Here is an 18,465-nt window from a genome sequence, read left to right as displayed (position 1 = left end):
GTAGACAGCTATACGAAGTAAGTATAGTAGTTTTATCGGCCGTATAAGCTTGTAAACATTCACTTGGTAACTAAATTAACCCTTTCGCTGTCACGGACTTACCGGTACGTCATCGCGCTTCCCCCCCACAGTGTCACTGACATACCGGTACGTTCTCTATCGTGCGTTCAAAATTTCGCGCCAGAGCGCAAAGCAGGCGCTCCTGAATTGGCCACGCAATCTGTTGACTCTTTCTACAAGTTCGTATATTCGCCCCGACCTGTGTTACTCCATGTATTGAAGAGTACGGCGCGACTGCCACTCCCCACTTTCTCTTTGCTGAGTGGCGCGGTGGCTCCGTGTTCGCTGTATCATGCGTCGCGCGCGTGTGGTTATGGGTTCAAGGGTTGTTCTGCCATCTCTGCTGGTTTGAAGGTTTTTATTTTTCTTCTGTTGGTGTGCCTGCTACGGCGCGTCATGTTCAGGCGCACGTGCCGTTGCCTCTCCGAAAAGAGTGACTCGTTGCTGCTTTCGCTCTCTCGCCGCACCCTCGCTTCCGACTTGCAGCAGTAAACGTAAAGCCCTTCGAACTTTGTTTGGCCTTTTTCCATCTCCCTCTGTCATCTTGATCACGCAACGTCCCATTTATCTCCGTTGTGCGGGCGACTGAAAGCGCATCCTCCCTGCGCGCGGTTACTTTCGGATGGCTCAGCGCGCGGGACCTTCGTCTGCTCATTGGAGCGGTGGCTCAATTCCGATTCAGAATACGAGCCGAGCTCGGATTCGGACTCGGACAGAGTCGCATGGGAGGAAGAGGGTTCCGCATCGTCAGATTCGGATGTTGAAGGGATTTTATAGTCAGGCTGATGATGATGATGATGTTTACTAACAACAGCTGCAGAACACTGAAATGTGTATATTGCATTGACTATGTTATTTGTATGCCAATCATATTCAAAAATAAATTGCTATGTTCATTCCCTGTTATGCTCGTTCCCTGAAACCAAGCCGACACTGGGGGTGCGTCACGGCCAGAAAGGTCCGACAGCGAAAGGGTTAACAAGCATGGCGTCATGCGCACACAAGCAAACATGAACATGTCTTACTCGATGACCGCGACAACTCGTCATGATAACATTCGCTGGAGTGAGAAAGTGCAGTAGCAGGAGCAAGCAAATTGACCTTTGTGCTACCTCTTGCTTCAACACGAACTAAGTGATGAGTACTCAGCGCGGTGCACCTAGACTCTCTCCTTATCACAGATCACTCTCAAGATAGGGCCCATTACACCACACCATAAGCAGCAGCCACCAGAGTAGAGCGCCTCTCCTGTTTGTGCCAGTCACGCACACACATTTCAGGACATCCGAATGCCTGTAATGCAATCCGATTTCCGTCCGTCTCCGCACAAGTGATAACTTTCCTTTTAATTGCGGTAACATGATGGACTTCAGTCGGTACTTCAATGCTGGTACAGCAAATGCAGAAAACGGGAAGACAGACGGTGGATTAACCTACGCACACATACTACAGCACATGGAGGAAGCTACGGCAGCTAGGCTTGAAGTGTATATGAGGCGGCAATTTTGAAATCCCAATGGTGATATGGTGTAGGGGTTGGAGGACGGGACGTCGGGAATGAAAACCCACAAACTTGGGAGGGATTTATTTTACATTATGTACAGGGAGGTGAGCGACAAGTAACAGGCGTACAGACATTACGGGCCGGCAGCAACTCGGACGCTGCGGCCCGCGGCAAGAAGTTCGAGAGAGGTGAATCAGGGAATCAGGGCACGTCCCAGAATCCTCAGGTCTCTCTGGAAGGCTTCTTATAAACCCTTCGAGCACTGTAAGTCACGTCATGTTTGACCAATGGGAGAGTCCGCTCCGATGACGCCACTTTCAGCCAATGGTAGGCGCCCGTGTTGCGGTGTCACACCTGGCGGCTCTCTGTGGTCTTGCCTCGCAGACTGGCAATGCACTTCTAACGAGGAGAAGGGGAGGGCTGCTCATGCTCCATTGTCGGATGCCCACCTGCTAATCCCGGCGGCGCACGACCTGGGGGCCGCAAACTTGTTTGCACGTGTCTCCTCTGGAATGCGCTTTCCTGCTTCTGCATTCCTCAATTAGCTGTGCTGCAATCCGATGTGGTCTGGGGAACTCGAAGTAATTGCAGGAAACAGCTCCATATCTAACAGCTCGTCCTCGCACCGGTTGTTCTGAATGGCCGGTGAACTCAATTCGCTGGACATGAGGAACGCTGAAAGAAGCTGCAGGGTACTGGCGTCGAGCCTCGTTTGACAACCCTCGGGATCCTGGGCCCTGGAGAACATACGTCAAACGAACCAAACAACACAGCGCTGCCCCACGTGTAAGCGCAGGCTCTTCACCCCTGACTCGCCAGGCTATTACTGAGTCAAAATCAACCCTGATCTTTTATTTCCCCAATTTTGACAAAACAGTTCCAACCACCCCTCCAGACAGCTATCCATTTCTCCTCGATTGCCGACAAGACCAGAGTACTATTGTTGTTGCAAAACAAAAGGGTCGTCGACGATGCAAACAACAAATGAAAACAGCCGAACATTACTTAAGTGGCCTAACTACACGAACAGCATGTTTCCAATCTATCGCAGTGGCGTACTTATCGCACGTAATGGTGCCACTGAACAATCTGGTCAACCTCACAAGTACGTAATCACAAGCGCACTAGCCTTGTGGTCACTAAACAAAACGCGTACTTGCGTTGTAGGCAAACTTTTCACTTACGCTTACTCACGTTTCTTGCCTGAAAGTCCTACAGGACACGTGACATAAACGAACAATTAAACTTGCGGGACTTACACACTCCGCAGAACTCTTAAAATAATGCGTCTTTTAATAACTCGTTCCACGCGTACTTATCAGAGAAGTAAGAATACGGCTGCCCTCCACACACACTAGCAACCCAGTCATAAAGTCTGCTTCCTTCCGTCCACACAGGACACGCGCTAATGGAACTAAGAACGCTTCTCCGTGCAAATCATGCACTCACTGAAAATCTACGCGCTTAACCTTAGAAAATTCAACACTTAAAGAAGGTTAAATAACACACGCGCTTTACCATAGGCCTCTGAACGATAACCTTGACCCTCAGGTTACTCACACACACACACAAAAAAAACCTATCTACTTATTAATGAGCATCTCGCGAGACTACATGTTTACACAAACGCGTCTTTCAAATCTCGAGCTTCTCGAACGAAAACATAAACAAAGCTCATACCTTTACATATTGAAAGAAAACCTAGTCTCAAATCGCGAAATTTTCCGATGCTCAAAAATAAAAACAACACTTCATTTCTACGGAAGCTCTCTTGGCCTCCCTTTCCAAACGCTTACGTCTGACTCATACTTTGAGTCGAACCCGCGGTGGGCGAAGTTTACAAGCTACTCTGGCTATGGAGGAACAACAAAAGGGCTGACTCACTATCAGCTCCTTCAAGACGTTATGGTCTCCTGCCAATTTGCGTCCTCCCGCCCCGCTTTCAACACAAACTCGATTGACCGCGTCGCTATTCTCCACCTGGTCTCGTCCTGCCACCTTGCGTTTCTTCGAACTGCACGCTGAGCTTTGAAAAGAACTACGGAACGACGAGGAGTTTAACTGCCCCGTGCCCTTTGTCCGCGTCCGCGCAGAACATTCTTCGCGGTCCCCCTTTGACCGGTGGCTCGAACGTTCTCGATGCGTCAACATCGTCCGAGACGACCGCATCTTTTTCCTCGCGCCCTGCCCTTTTGGGTTTCTCGCCATTTTTGGCGGCGCTACATTAATTACCGTCTTTCGGTCTTTACTGCGCTTCTTTTTACGGCGCTTTCTCTTTGCACTCGCCTTCATGTCGCCTTCTCGTGCCTCGTGCTGGCCGGTACACATTTCGTCGGCCCGGATCGGTCTCTTACCCGCACAGTCTGAGTGATTTACATTTAAATCTACTCTCACTTTGCCTCGACTGGCGGACAGCCCAACCGACTCCGGCACAATGCAGCAGGCTTTACTCGAGTTAGACAACTCGCACTCTTGCGAACTGCCCTCTACTACATTGCCCAGCTCACGCTGTGCATCGGCACACAGCCCGTCGGTATCGATCGCTGTCTCACGTGCACAGTCCGAATGATTAATGACTGAACCATCCCTATCTAGGCTATCTAGACTGGCGGAGAGCCGCACCGATCCCTGAACAATGCAGTTGTTCTCTCGTGAGCTACGGAGCTCGCCACCCCGAGAACTATTCTCAACTGCATCGTCCAGCTCGCACTTCACTTCTGCACGCACATCTGGCTCTACATGGGTGCTCGCTTCTGTCGGGTCAGCAGTACCCTTTCCTTCGCTAGCAACCTCGCTAACATTACCAGCGACGCACACACGCGGTAACTGTGCCAATTTGTTCGCAGCTGGCCTAGCTGTCTCTACAGTCATCTGTTGGCACAGCACCTCGTCGCTCTCCCTACGGTCTTTAACGGCCTCTGTTGCCACTAAGGCATCGTTAGCAGCTAGCCTTTTCCCTTCACTTATGAATCGGCAGCCAATCTCACAGGCACTACTCTTTTCGTCGGCTTCTGGCAAAAATCCGCTCGATGCTTCCTCATCCTTTCGCTCTGTACTACCTACAGAATTCTCAGACAGCCGTTGTCTCTGTGCCAATAACTGATCACAATACTGTATCTCTTTGATCAGTGCTGCCTTCTCTCTCTCATACTTTCCCTCTCGCTCACGTTCGCGTTCATTCTCACGTCCGTGACGCTCACACCTAAGAGTAAGTTCTTGAAGCTCCTGCTTCCGTTCATTCTCGCGTTCTTCACGCTGACGCTCACTCCTAAGCTCACGACGCTCTCGCAAACGTACACGACGCACACGCTCCCGTGGCTCCTGTATCACCTCCCAAGCAAGCGCAATGCTTTTGTCATCATTGCCACTATCATTAATCGCCTTTATGATAGCTGGCGTTTCCATCCGTTCGTCCGCCTCAACTCCCAAATCGTCGCACACCAACAACAACAAGTCTAACCTCGTCAACCTTCTAAGATCCATGGCAGCTGCCCCGACAGGTGGTTAAAACTGTTTTCCTTAATTAATTTGTGCAAATACACAGTGCATCAAACTCCCGATTCCCAGAACTATCAAAATTGAACACACAACCTTTGAGTCTGGCGAATCATAAGGAAAAAAACCACGCGCTCACTTACGGTTACAGCACCCTGCCATCCGGTTCATTCGTCCGCTGTTGCCGGTTCCTCCGGACTCCCTGGGTCGAAGGTTCGCTCCTTCTTCGCTACTCCCAGTTTCTTCGGACCTCTTTCGACGAAGGCTCTCTCTTCTTCGCTCTTCCCGGTTCCTTAGGATCTCTCTCGACGAAGGTTTCTCTGTAGCGCTGCCACCAGCTGATGCATTCGGAGGCGATCCTACCGCTGCCAACCAGATGTAGGGGTTGGAGGACGGGACGTCGGGAATGAAAACCCACAAACTTGGGAGGGATTTATTTTACATTATGTACAGGGAGGTGAGCGACAAGTAACAGGCGTACAGACATTACGGGCCGGCAGCAACTCGGACGCTGCGGCCCGCGGCAAGAAGTTCGAGAGAGGTGAATCAGGGAATCAGGGCACGTCCCAGAATCCTCAGGTCTCTCTGGAAGGCTTCTTATAAACCCTTCGAGCACTGTAAGTCACGTCATGTTTGACCAATGGGAGAGTCCGCTCCGATGACGCCACTTTCAGCCAATGGTAGGCGCCCGTGTTGCGGTGTCACACCTGGCGGCTCTCTGTGGTCTTGCCTCGCAGACTGGCAATTCACTTCTAACGAGGAGAAGGGGAGGGCTGCTCATGCTCCATTGTCGGATGCCCACCTGCTAATCCCGGCGGCGCACGACCTGGGGGCCGCAAACTTGTTTGCACGTGTCTCCTCTGGAATGCGCTTTCCTGCTTCCGCATTCCTCAATTAGCTGTGCTGCAATCCGATGTGGTCTGGGGAACTCGAAGTAATCGCAGGAAACAGCTCCATATCTAACAATGGTAACACAGATTCAGGGTTGTACTCGATTTTAATGTGCATGCAAATTTTTAAACCCGTTTTATCGGAAAAGAGGCGCATGTTAGATACAAGTAAACACGGTACCTTAAAGGGCACCCTCACCAGGTCTGGTCATTTTGAGCTGACAAGTGCAGAATGTACAATGCACACCAACGACCGTGTTTGCAAAGAATTACATCGCTACGTGCGGCAGCCTGGAAGGCCGGGGCACGTAGGCCTGAAATTTCAATCCGAATGCCGTTTCCCTCTTCACTCGCGGTGAATCTGCCTGGAGAGGGACGGTGGTGTAGTTGGGCTCCTGCGCCTACGTAATCAGGTCCACAGTGTGACGTCGCTCGTGGTGACACGTGACTTCGAGAATTATTCAAGACAACATTTGTTATCTCTGCAATCTGTTGCTTGAATTGACGAATTGAAGTTTAGAGAAATAATAAAACAAACGGAATGTCTACGTGTTGTTTGTTTTACTTCGCACCGAAGCAAGAGAGACGTACTTCCGCTTCGTATGCTTGTTCCCACAGTCATGCGGTCACGTGCGCAAGTACCTAAACTATGCCATTTTCTACCGTGTTCCAGCATGTGATCACGCTCTGCGATCTACTTGTTATGCCTCAGTATTTGTGTAGCACTGAATTATACCGCTAGTCATGTTTCCTTGTGCACAGCGCACAAAATCGTGCGCTGCGTGAACGAGACAACAGCTCGCGCGCGGCGCAGTCAGCGGAAATGCGTAGTGCAGGAAAAAAAAATATAGCGGAGAAAAAAATTGAAGGCGGGGCCTGTGACGTATGCGTCACCCAATCCTCGAGGGCTGGTATGGGAGAACGCAGGGAAGGAATTTCACTTGTGAAGGCTAGAGAGGCTGAGTGGAGAGAGTGCCTTGCTTGGCAGTGGAGCCCGCTTGCTGAAATCATAGGTTCACGGCACTGAAATATTTCTATCTCGGCTATTAATGAGCCGATTTGAAACATTTTTACGGCAGAACGCTCCCTAGAGGACACATAACAACTTCCAGCATATAGCCAAAATTTGCTACGGGGCCTGGTGAGGGCCCATAGCAAATAATTCATTAGTATTCATTAAATAATGCCGTACTAGAGAAGTTGCAAGTAGCGTCCTGCCACTGGAGGAGGCTACAGTATCTCCCTGCATAAACTACCAAATGACATACCTGCAGTGACCAGGCAGGCCTCAGGGCTTCATACTGCGCCAGGGATCCACTGTTGAAGGCCGACAGCAACTGCACCACCCAGTGGCGGTCAGTGCCCTGCAGGCACTCCAGGATTGGGTGCGCCAACTGTAGTCATCAACACAAGAGCACATGACCATCAAGCGGAACGACAACCTTACTTTCAGTATAGACTGTTCATCAGATTGATCACAGACTGTTCATGAGAAAAACAGGCGAGCAATTCACAGATGTACAGCAACTTCTAAGCTTGTCCCTTCCTTGTGTTCTCCAAACAAAGAGCAACTCTTAGAGGCGAAAGAGCAGCCAGTGCCCCTACTGTGTTTCACAGTTGTAGTGTCTGCGTTAAAATAAAAAGGACAGCAAACAAAAAACGAAATCTCAATTTATTATGTTCTTGCTTCAATGCAGTAATCTGCAACTTATATTTTAACCAAACATGGAGGAGCGAGTGGCAACGATGATGCTTCTGGTTAGCACTACTGGGCAACAATGCTGTTGGAAGCAATGCAGTGATTTGTTTGCACAATTGAAATATGATTATTTTGATATCAGTTGTTTGACGTACGCTAGAGGCATCTCCAGTCTACGCAACCTGCAGCAGGAAGACGGTGACTTGAAAAGTGTTCGAAGGCCCCTTTAAACCCACCGGGTGGTGCCACAAGACTCACTTTTATGCAAATAAACTCAAGGCACATCTGCAAGGCATGCCATTGCAGCAGAAGCGACAGAACAACAGAGTAAAACAGTAGTGCTGACTCCACTCATCTGAGAGAGACGCGTCATAAAACGCCGGTTGGCAGTTCACAGAATGATACTCCCAAGCAGACATTTGTACATGAAATACGAGTTCGTCTGTTGTGCGTTTTCGTGCAGTTTCCTTTTCTTGTTTCGTTTCACTCAGATTGATGGTTACAGAGAAACAAGGATTTATTGATTTTTTGTTTCTGCATGCGGAACATTGTTTGGTTGCTGCCGGCACCCCACCAATTCTTGGAGCAAATCCGTCAAGACAACCGCAGTACAACACCAACCCAGTAGTCTGCATCGCAGCAAAATAGTCCATGAACTAAATTTTCATTAAACCTAGAAGTGAGATATTAATTAATCATACACTGCTTCATGAGCAACATTACTACTAATTTGGCAAACATTCCATTGCAACATGGTTGGACATAATAGTGGGGGAGTATACAGTCAACGTCCCTTAATTGAACCCTGACAGGTCCAACAATATATGTAGAATTATCTGGCAGGTCAAATTAAAGAAGATTCAGGAAATAATTCCACAACCCACCAGTGATTAATTTGGCAGTATTTGCCAAAGATAACAAGCACCTACTTTCTATGTGTTCAAAGTAGAAAACTTCATAGAAACGGTAGAAAATCTCCTAAACAAAGTACAGACTAAGCTCAGCCAGACAGACATTGCCCCTAAAGAGGTTGCTATAGGGGTAACCATAAGGGCACGTCCACAACGAAGGCAGAGTGGCCAAAGCGGGCAAGCGAGCGAGCGGAAAGCGGGCAAATATCCTGTCCAGGTGGCTAAAAGCGAGCGGAAAACGAGGCGGCGAGCCCGATCACTCGCGGACCGATTTTTTTTCTGCACGCCGGAGCTGTCCGCTTTCCCACGGCCAATGAAAACACCAGACGACAGTGGCGCAGTGACAACGCTCGCGCGCGCATGTTGAGGACGAATGACCGGTGCCAAGAGATGGTGACATGTGCACCACGAAAACGCTACATGCTCTACCTCCTCTGCAACGCGGGCAACAGGCAAGCCGTCCGGTCTCAACAGGTGCGCGTGCTCACCACCTCGCCGCATTGAAAATCTGCTTGGCCGCTTAGACGCTCCACTTTCAGTGTGAATGTGCCTTAAGCGTGTCCATGTTGACTGGTCAAGTCCAAGTTATCTGGTGAAGGCCAATTTTAGGGTGAAAATAACTAAATTTTTCGCCAACAGAAATGCATGGGTGCAAGCTGGGACCTCCAGTGCGGATCGAATTAACTGGAGTCGAAGGAAGTCCGCCGTACTGATGGCAGGCAGCACGTCACTTTTCTGCAAAAAAAGATGCCTCTTGCAAGCAGTCACTTAGCGACTATACAAGCATTGATTTGACACCTGACAGTACTCAAGCTATGTATATCTGTAATATAACCAGTTCCAAAGCCCACAACTACATTCTCTCGTGAACTATTCAGAGCATACCTCCAGCTTTTTGATGCACTGTAACTAGATATTGAGCCGGAGTGAAATAGCAGTGAATGATGGTTACATCTGGCGCAGGAGTAAAATGGGGTGTTGTCGTGGGAACAGTGCTCACCAATTCGCCAAAATTGTAGACACCCTCCCCCAGCAGTGCAGCCAGGCACAGGGCAAAGGCACGGTGACGCAGCTCCTCCACTGAACATCGCCAAGACAAAAAACAAAATTTCATTATTGATGCCCGCTTCTAGAGCTTTGTGGTAACAACCACATTCATCACCAAGCGATACCTATCCAAACAATGTTGAGAGAAGCCTCAAATCACCAAGAATCCGATAACTTACCAACAAACAGGGATGGAAGTCGCCAAGGGTGCTCTGGGAGCAGCAAATTTGCCCCATGGGATTAGCTTAGTAAGACCCAACATATTCCTTATTTGATAAATTACTGCAGAATAAGTGTCAAGTTACTTCCCCAGTAATTGCTGCCTGTTTTGTTAGTTTTACACATCGCTTGCTGCAAAAAAGCACTCCGATATATTGAAAAAAGAAAATAAAGAGAAAAAAAGTGGGCCCTGTGCACACACCTGAATGGTAGGGCTTATGCAGTCGCCAACCAATACTGTGGACGCCAAGTTTTCGCACATGTTTGAGTATTTATTAGCGGCACTGCCGCAGGCACCATAGAGCGAATGTATAGGTAGGGCATTCGTTTTCGAGTGAAATCGGCGCTGCCACGCCATCGGCATGAGAGGGTTATTATGGACGAACATCGCTCTACATTACAATGGTAGCTGTGGTGTTGACAGGACATTTTCGAAACTAAGGTACATGCAAAGGCCTGACAAGTCTAGGATGGATACCGAAATGCTGAAAATAAAAATAATCATATACGTTCACAAGAGCCTGTAAGACAAGGAAAAGGGTTCTTGCAGAGAATGCTTGTGTGCACTAATTGAGCTTAATTGTTTTCTCGAAAAGAAAGCAAATAAACACGCAATCGCCCAGCACATGTCCATCATTTATGTGGCATTCTAAAGTATAAACAATGCGCGACAACAAATGCACAAGTTTGCCGCATGAATTGTAAGCAGCTCTCTTCGTGTAAAGCTTTATTTGCAAAAGAGGTCTAATGAACTGTAATGCCATCTGGTTGGGACTAGTAGAGATGGATCAGTAGAGATGAACTCTATTGAATTTTAAGGTAGCCAAAGATTGAGCACATTCCAAGAACTTGCACAAAGGCTGAAATACGACAAAATGCAGGGATATGTGTGACATCACAGTGACCCTACTGACCCACTGCAATTTCCATGTGAAATTTGTAAAATGTAAGTCTAGCTTTTATCTTGATACCATAAAGTTAAAGAAAATTCTCCTTTAAAGGAATTGAACAAGTTAACTTGATATTTTTCTTGTTACTATCCCTCTAATGATGATTTATTCTGTACGAGAGAGGCAAGTGATACACCAGGCCTGTTAAACTGCGTCCAACTGCTAAATGTCACATTGGCAAAATTACAGCCATAAGGAGTTGTCTCACTGAGTGGACAATGAAGCAAAGTGCTTCCGCGCTGTTCTACATACACATTTAAAACACATAACATTTAAAAACATCACTTTCAAATGTGCCCCTACTTCTTTATTCTGACATTTCTGTCATCCCCAGCTTCAAACTGTGCTCCAAATGCTATGCAGAATAACGCAGTCACTACGGGCCAACTATGAATGCTCTTATTCAGTTGTGCTCGTCGCTTCCACCACTCTGTCATTTCATACGCTGCCTCATGGCCAAGCCAACCTCTTAAAGCTTGTTGTCCTCCATAAATACTAAATACGCCTATAAATTCACTTTTCTGCAGCGCACATATGAATATAAGTATTTAGGCCTCCTTTTCCCTCCAAGGTTATCCTGGTCAGCACGTATTCTAACAACTTGCAACAAAGCACTAAAAAACTTGGTTACCTAACCCGAACCCTACGTGCTGCCCCCAAACTAAACTCATTACATACAAAACACTTGTAAGACCTATTCTTGAATATGTGGCTACCATATGGAACCCTTACAAAATTTCGGACATCCACAAAATTGAACCTGTTCAGGAAAAGACTGCTCGTTTCACATACCGCCGTTATGACAGAATGTTGTCACCATCATCTCATCTGCATATGCTCGGTTTAACCAGGGTGTCTACCAAGTTGACATTTCCAAATTCCCTGAGTTTTCCAGGTTTTCCCTGAGCACCTTTGCGAAATTCCCTGAATGAGCCAGAACTTTGTTTTATGTCAAGACAGGCTGACACCATGCTGCCCGATGCTGTCACTCTCTAGTAGGCATGTTGAAACAGAAAAATGACTTAATCCAGTTTGAATAGTAAGGAGTAATATCTATTTTAAGAAGAAAACAGAAAGAAGGTATTAATAAAATGCACAGCGAAAAAAAAATGGTAAGGTAATACCCATTTCAAATTGAGTCGAACATTTTCAAGTACGAATGAAAAGGATATGCATACATAAGTACATATTTATGAATATAAGCTATATCAACTGATAGCAAGCTCATCGGTATGAGGCCTGAACTTTGTCAGAACTAAGATTCTCTCTCAGCAGCTGGAAAGTCAACCTCAACTGTCCTACTCTCAGCCCGTACACATCATCTCAGTGTTGGGTTTCACTACTTTAAAGAGATCATTTTGGTTTGGATGAGGGACACCTGTATCTCGGCGTCAGCCAACACTTTGGTTTTTTGAGCTCAAGCTCCTTCAAAAAGGCGGCGGCCAACTACCTTTCCTGTTAATTCCTCAGTGCATCCGCCCATTCCGTTCTCATCCTCCTTGTGCCATGCGTTCACCCCATGGATCATTTGAAGCATCCTTTTTGTCAGTTGTACAGTCAACGTCCGATTTTTCGGACTCCCTAGGGGCCGCAAAAACATCCGAAAAATCGGGCAGTCCGAACGAAATGAATGTCTTTAACTGCCCTGAAGGGCTAAAATTGCCACAGGCACGTCCGAAAAAACTCTTAAGGCCTGCCAGTACACTTATTAGGCATATCCATGTTTGTACTGAGACAGGAGACGGGGATACATGTGTGTATAATTAAGGAATACGTACTGTGTCCCGTGACAATTGCCCCGTCCCACGCTTGTTCTGCTTCACCGCGTAACACTGCTGTACTGAGGCGAAGCTAATTTTCGGAGACTGGCATTACACAACGCGCAGTGCTTTGCACGCTTCGAAGCCAATCGCGAGGATTACAAAGGCGGAGTCAGTGCCGTTGCTGGCAGCGGCGAATTCTTTCAATGAAAAATACAGCAGCACATGGCAAAAAGCTTAATAGCGAATGTAGAAGCAGCTAGGCCTAACGCTGTCGCAGTGGTGGCTACGGCTGCCACCGGATTTGCGTGCGAGAGTGCCGGTTCGAGGCGGCGGTGGTGGCTTTGATTAATGCCATTTCAGAACTGCAGTCAGGGCAATATGCATTGACTATATGGAGTACGTGGTGGTGCCACTAAGCTGTGCGAATTATCGGGCATGTTCGAAAAATCGGGCATCTGGAAAATTTGTCAACTGCTCTGGAAATACCTCGTGCCGATGACACGGCGTCAACGACGATTTGTTGCGATTCCTCTGTTACTTGGAGCCAGATTTAACAGGACTTTCGTTCCCTTTCAATAAAATTACAGCTGATTTTCCCTGATAGAAGCACAAATTCCTGAGTTTTCCCTAATTATTTCCAGACTACTGAAATTCCCTGAGAATTCCCGGTTTTCCCGGTTGGTAGACAACCTGTTAACCCCTCTTTCCCACTGTCGTCACATTACTTCTCTGAAACTTCTACTCTCTATTTAACTCTCCATGTTAAGCTTCACCTAACACATATGTGACCCGTCCAAATCCCTAATCACGAGAAACAGCAATGACTTAAACTTATCTGCCTTTTTTGCTCACACCCAACACTTTTAAATATAGTTTCTTTCCTAGGGAAATTGAACTCTGGAATGACCTGCCTGGTTCCATCTGTTGTTTACCACATAGAGAATTTGGGGATGCTATTGAGTGCTCCCCTTAGCCATGTTACTCACATATGCTTCTTTTGTATGGTGATTTGTATTTTCCACATTTTGTTTTCAACCACTCTTGCAATAGCCCTTCTGGGCTGCAGTATTTGTAAATAAATAAATAAATAAATAAATAAATAAATAAACTGTGGATATTTCAGACCCCGTGAATTATGGTGAAGACTGCACTGCTATTACTGCAATCACTTAAAGGCCATCTGGTGGTTCCCAATGACTGCAAGACGGAATGCACATGAAAGAGTGATGCAGCTAAACAATGCGCTGCCCCAGAGCCAATACTGTTTTAGAGTGCTAGATCTTTGCTGCATGATCTGGTGAAACACAGTGATGATAAGAGTGCTATCATCCGATGATTACAATAATGATGGTTTATTGGAATATCCCCTTTGGAATGGGGCGGTGACAAATAGACACCTAGTTGCTTGAGTTACTTAGGCACCTATACATGCTTGACCAGGGTGTCTACCAAGTTGGCATTCCCAAATTCCCTGAGTTTTCCAGATTTTCCCTGAGTGCCTTTGCAAAATTCCCTGAGTGATGCAGAACTATGTTTTACGTCAAGACAGGCTGAAACCACATCGCCCGATGCTGCCACTCTCTAGTAAGCATATGAAGAAAATTGTAAAAGAAAACGACTTAATTCAATTTGAATACTAAGGAGTAATGTTTATGTTATTCAAAAACAGAATAGAAGGGAGGGGTTAGTAAAATGCACAGCAAATAAAATGTCTTCGGAAAAAAATTTCAAATTTTGTCGGACACTCTCAAAAAAGAAAAGGAGATGCATACAGAAGGAAATATTTTCGAATCTGAGCTATTTCTATCAACTGATGGCAAGCTCAGTGGTATGAGGCCCGAACTTTGTCACAATTGAGATTCTCTCTCGACAGCTCGTAAGTCAACTTCAACTGTCCTGACATACTCTCAGCCCGCGCACGACGCCTTAGTGTAGTGTTTCACTGCTTTAAAGAGTTTATTTTGGTTTGGATGAGGGACCCCTGCATCTTGGCATCAGCCAACAGTTTGTTTTTTGAGCTCAAGCTCCTTCAAAATGGCGGCAGCATGCTTCCTTTCCCGTTCATTCCTCAACGCGTAGGTCCTTTCAGTTCTTGTCCTCCTTCCACCACTCCTTCGTCCCACAGACCATTTTAATAATAATATAATATTTGGGGTTTTACGTGCCAAAACCACTTTCTGATTATGAGGCACGCCGTAGTGAAGGACTCCGGAAATTTTGACCACCTGGGGTTCTTTAACGTGCACCTAAATCTAAGCACACGGGTGTTTTCGCATTTCGCCCCCATCGAAATGCGGCCGCCGTGGCCGGGATTCGATCCCGCGACCTCGTGCTCAGCAGCCCAACACCATAGCCACTGAGCAACCACGGCGGGTCACAGACCATTTTAAGCGTCTTCTTGGTCAGTTGCACAGTCCACGCACGATTTTTCTAACTCACTAGGGGGCTCGAAAACGTCCGAAAGATCAGCAAGTTCGAAAAAATAAATGCATGTCATTTGCTGGCCTTAAGGACTCACACCGCCACAGGCACATTCGAAAACACCCTGAAGGCCTGTCAATAAACGTATTAGGCATATCAGTGCTCGTACTGTGACAGGAAATACTGGGTGCACGCGTGTATGATTAAGGAATACATAGTGCGTCCTGTGGCAATAGCCCCTTCCCATGCTTATTATGCTTATTGAATACATTGTTGCGCCAAAAAAAAGGAAAATAAAGACTTGGGAAGGAAGAGCACGAAATGACAGATTGAGCACTCAACTTCAACTGATTTTATTCTTAGAGCAGGCAGGGAGTATGAACAAATGTGCATGTGTACATCAGTGTTGCCTAGAGTGATTACAGTGACGTTTTCAACATTTGCAACTCGTTTTCAAACAGCAAAACAGACGTGTCACTAATACAACTCGTGCCTCTTACTTTTATGTGAAATGCCTCCAAAGTTCTCTTGCTAACGTATCACCACTCCTGCCAAGTATCTTTATCTCATGCAGTAGTGGCTGGCGTGTTTCTTCCAGGCAAACCGTGCAATGCGCAGGTATATGCGCATTACCTTTGTTGATTGCAGGCAGTTCATGCTCCCGGGCCCGGTCATTAACACATCACCCCGTTTGTCCAATGTAGGATTTCCCACATTTTAGCAATATTTCGTATATAACGCCCATCACACATTTCACGTAGTGTCTAGTGTGCTTTTTCTGGCATCCCGACTTTTTGTCAACGCTGCTTATGTGCGGACACAGTGCAGCCAACTTGCATGGTGCCGAGAAAACAAATGGCACACCAAACCTTGTGGCTTTTTTTCAAAGAAAATAACCTCCAGCTTCTTCAGTCTGATAAGAAAGGATGTTTCGTGGTCTTCTCAGGAGGTGTGTTTAGCAACAAGGCACAACAAGCTGTAGAAAAGAACTTTGTCCCAGTCAAAGAAAAGGCAACAAGAGTCAAGAAACAAGCTGTAGCCCTTTGCACAGAACTTCATCTTTCGAAGTTAGTCAAGGCAATAAGTGAATGTAAAGGTGCTTCCTTAACCCTGTTTTTCACAGCGAAATCTCATAAGGAATTAATTCTGTTCCTTGCCATCGTAAACGACAAAGGCTTTTGGCAACAGGTAGTTAGCCAGTTTCTTTTAAAGAACTTGAAAGCGTTGCAAGTGAATGATCCTTTCATGACTAAGAGCTCTAGAGATGTAATTCAATTCCTGAAAGGAAACGCCTCTATTGCACACGCTTTTTCTGTAGACGTAGTTGATTTGTTTTACTCAGTGCCTCAACAGGAAATGTGTGCCTCTGTTAGGGATTGCATTGACCGTAACGGCCCAGTAGATTTTCAGAATCTAGTGGGCATATCCATTGACAATTTTATGGTTTTATTAGAATTTTACTTAAAGTCTACTTTCATTTTTTTTAACGACGATTTGTATGTTCAACGACAAGGGACATGCCTTGGGTCCTGCATCGCTCCTGCGCTGAGTGACGTTTTCTTCGCTTCAATTGACCGCGACCTGCACAGTTCCTTTGACGATGGGTTCTACATTGAGGCTTTTAGATATTGTCCAGTACTTACCAGACGACCGCGTGTGGGTGTGGACACCTATCTGACACCGTGGGCTCTCAGAGAAATTGTTGCGCCGCTATTTCGGCCCCTACGAAGTTGTACGCCGCCTCAGTGATGTGAACTATGAGGTGGTGCCTCAAAGCTCTGATCCTGGTTCGAACCGACGCCGTCCCCGTGCTGAAGTAGTCCACGTAGTAAAAATGAAGCCGTACTATGCACGCGAGGGATAAGCAACCCTCACAAACCGCTTCAGCATTGTGTACATTCCTGTACGTTTTTTTTTTTGTCTTTTCATGTTGGCACTCTTGCCCATAGTGCGCGCCCGCTGCCCTTGAAGCGACTGGGCCAGTCGCTTCTGAGAGGGGAGCAATGACGCGAAATAAGTTTGCACATGATGACACGGGACCCTTAAGGCGAGAACGATGAAGTTCGTGGTTGCGCGCAGGCTCTCCAAGGACCAGCGATCACTAAAGGCAGACGTTTTTTTGCCAATCTGTCGGTGGTAAACTGTTTTAGTTGTAACAGCTGGGTGACAGTATGTCAAAGATTTTTTTATTCTTTTAAAAAGTAACCATAATTTTACCGTTGACCAGTGCATTAGCCAGATCTTAGATGTTTTTAGACTACATGAGAAGGGCATGCTATTTACACATGAAATTCCTTCCCATGACACTCTACAGTTTTTATATCTGTCTTTAGTTTTTGACAAAGACCACATATGTTGGCAGTATAGCCCACGTGTCCAGAAGGAATTGCTACCATATGATTCAGCACACTCAAAGAGGAATAGCCACTCTTTGCCTTGAATCTGCTCTCATGAAGTTGTGCCCCCACGCGATGCAGACCAGCTTTGATAAGCAAGCGGTGAGGCTACACACAGCTGGCTACCCGAGCTCGATCGTTGGGGCAATGTCAAAAACATTGCTCCAGAAGGTGAAGGGAAAAAGGCATACGCCTAGGCCCGACCAAAAACGAGGCAAACCTGCAGTGGTGCCATACGTCCACAAGCTTTCCCACAACTTCAAGAAACTCGCCACAAGGTTTGGTGTGCCAGTTGTTTTCTTGGCACCACGCAAGCTGGCTGGACTGCGTCCGCGCATAAGCAGCGTTGACAAAAAGTCAGGATGCCAGAAAAAGCACACTAGACAGTACGTGGAATGTGTGACGGGCGTTACATACGAAATACCGCTAAAGTGTGGGAAATCCTACGTTGGACAAATGGGGAGATGTGTTAATGACCGGGCCCGGGAGCATGAACTGTCTGCAATCATCAAAGGTAATGCGCATTTACCTGCGCATTGCATGGTTTGCCTGGAAAGAACATGCCAGCCACTACTGCGTGAGATAAAAATACTTGGCAGGAGTGGTGATACGTTAGCAAGAGAACTTCTGGAGGCATTTCACATAAAAGTAAGAGGCACGAGTTGTATTAGTGACACGTCTGTTTTTCTGTTTGAAAACGAGTTGCAAATGTTGAAAACGTCCCTGTAATCGCTCTAGGCAACACTGATGTACGCATGCGCATTTGTTCATTCTCCCTGCCCTGCTCTAAGAATAAAATCAGTTGAAGTTCAGCGCTCAATCTGTCATTTCGTACTCTTCTATCTCAAGTCTTTATTTTTCTTTTTTTTGGCGTAACAATGTATTCATTAGATCCCAACCAACTCGGCCAGCAACAACTTCTACTTATTATGCTTCACTGCAATACTTTTGCATATGCTTCACCAAGTAACATTTCAGTATGGAGGCGAAGCTGGTTTTCAGTAACCGGCACTATACAACGCACCATGCTTTCCAAGCTTCTAAGCCAATCGTGAGGACCACAAAGGCGGAGTCTGTGCCATTGCTGTCAGCAGCGAATTCTTTAAATAA

At 46.7% G+C, this 18,465-nt stretch overlaps 1 protein-coding gene across 3 annotated transcripts in view; it reads right to left on the bottom strand.

Moving 5' to 3' along the window:
- Positions 1–18,465, bottom strand: part of LOC135896097 (26S proteasome non-ATPase regulatory subunit 13-like) — a 313,623-nt gene that overhangs the window by 122,404 nt on the left and 172,754 nt on the right. For all 3 annotated transcript variants that reach the window (XM_065424436.2, XM_065424435.2, XM_065424434.2), the window contains exons 8-9: positions 9,560–9,639; positions 7,218–7,343 (exon numbers count right to left, since the gene is read on the bottom strand). In XM_065424436.2, the coding sequence (XP_065280508.1) occupies positions 7,218–7,343; positions 9,560–9,639 (206 nt within the window). The remainder of the gene's footprint in view (positions 1–7,217; positions 7,344–9,559; positions 9,640–18,465) is intronic.

This window comes from Dermacentor albipictus, chromosome 6, assembly GCF_038994185.2.
Source record: "Dermacentor albipictus isolate Rhodes 1998 colony chromosome 6, USDA_Dalb.pri_finalv2, whole genome shotgun sequence".
Taxonomy (NCBI): Eukaryota; Metazoa; Arthropoda; class Arachnida; order Ixodida; family Ixodidae; genus Dermacentor; species Dermacentor albipictus.
Note: the sequence above shows the minus strand (reverse complement) of the source record. Positions and strands in the feature narration are given on the sequence as shown.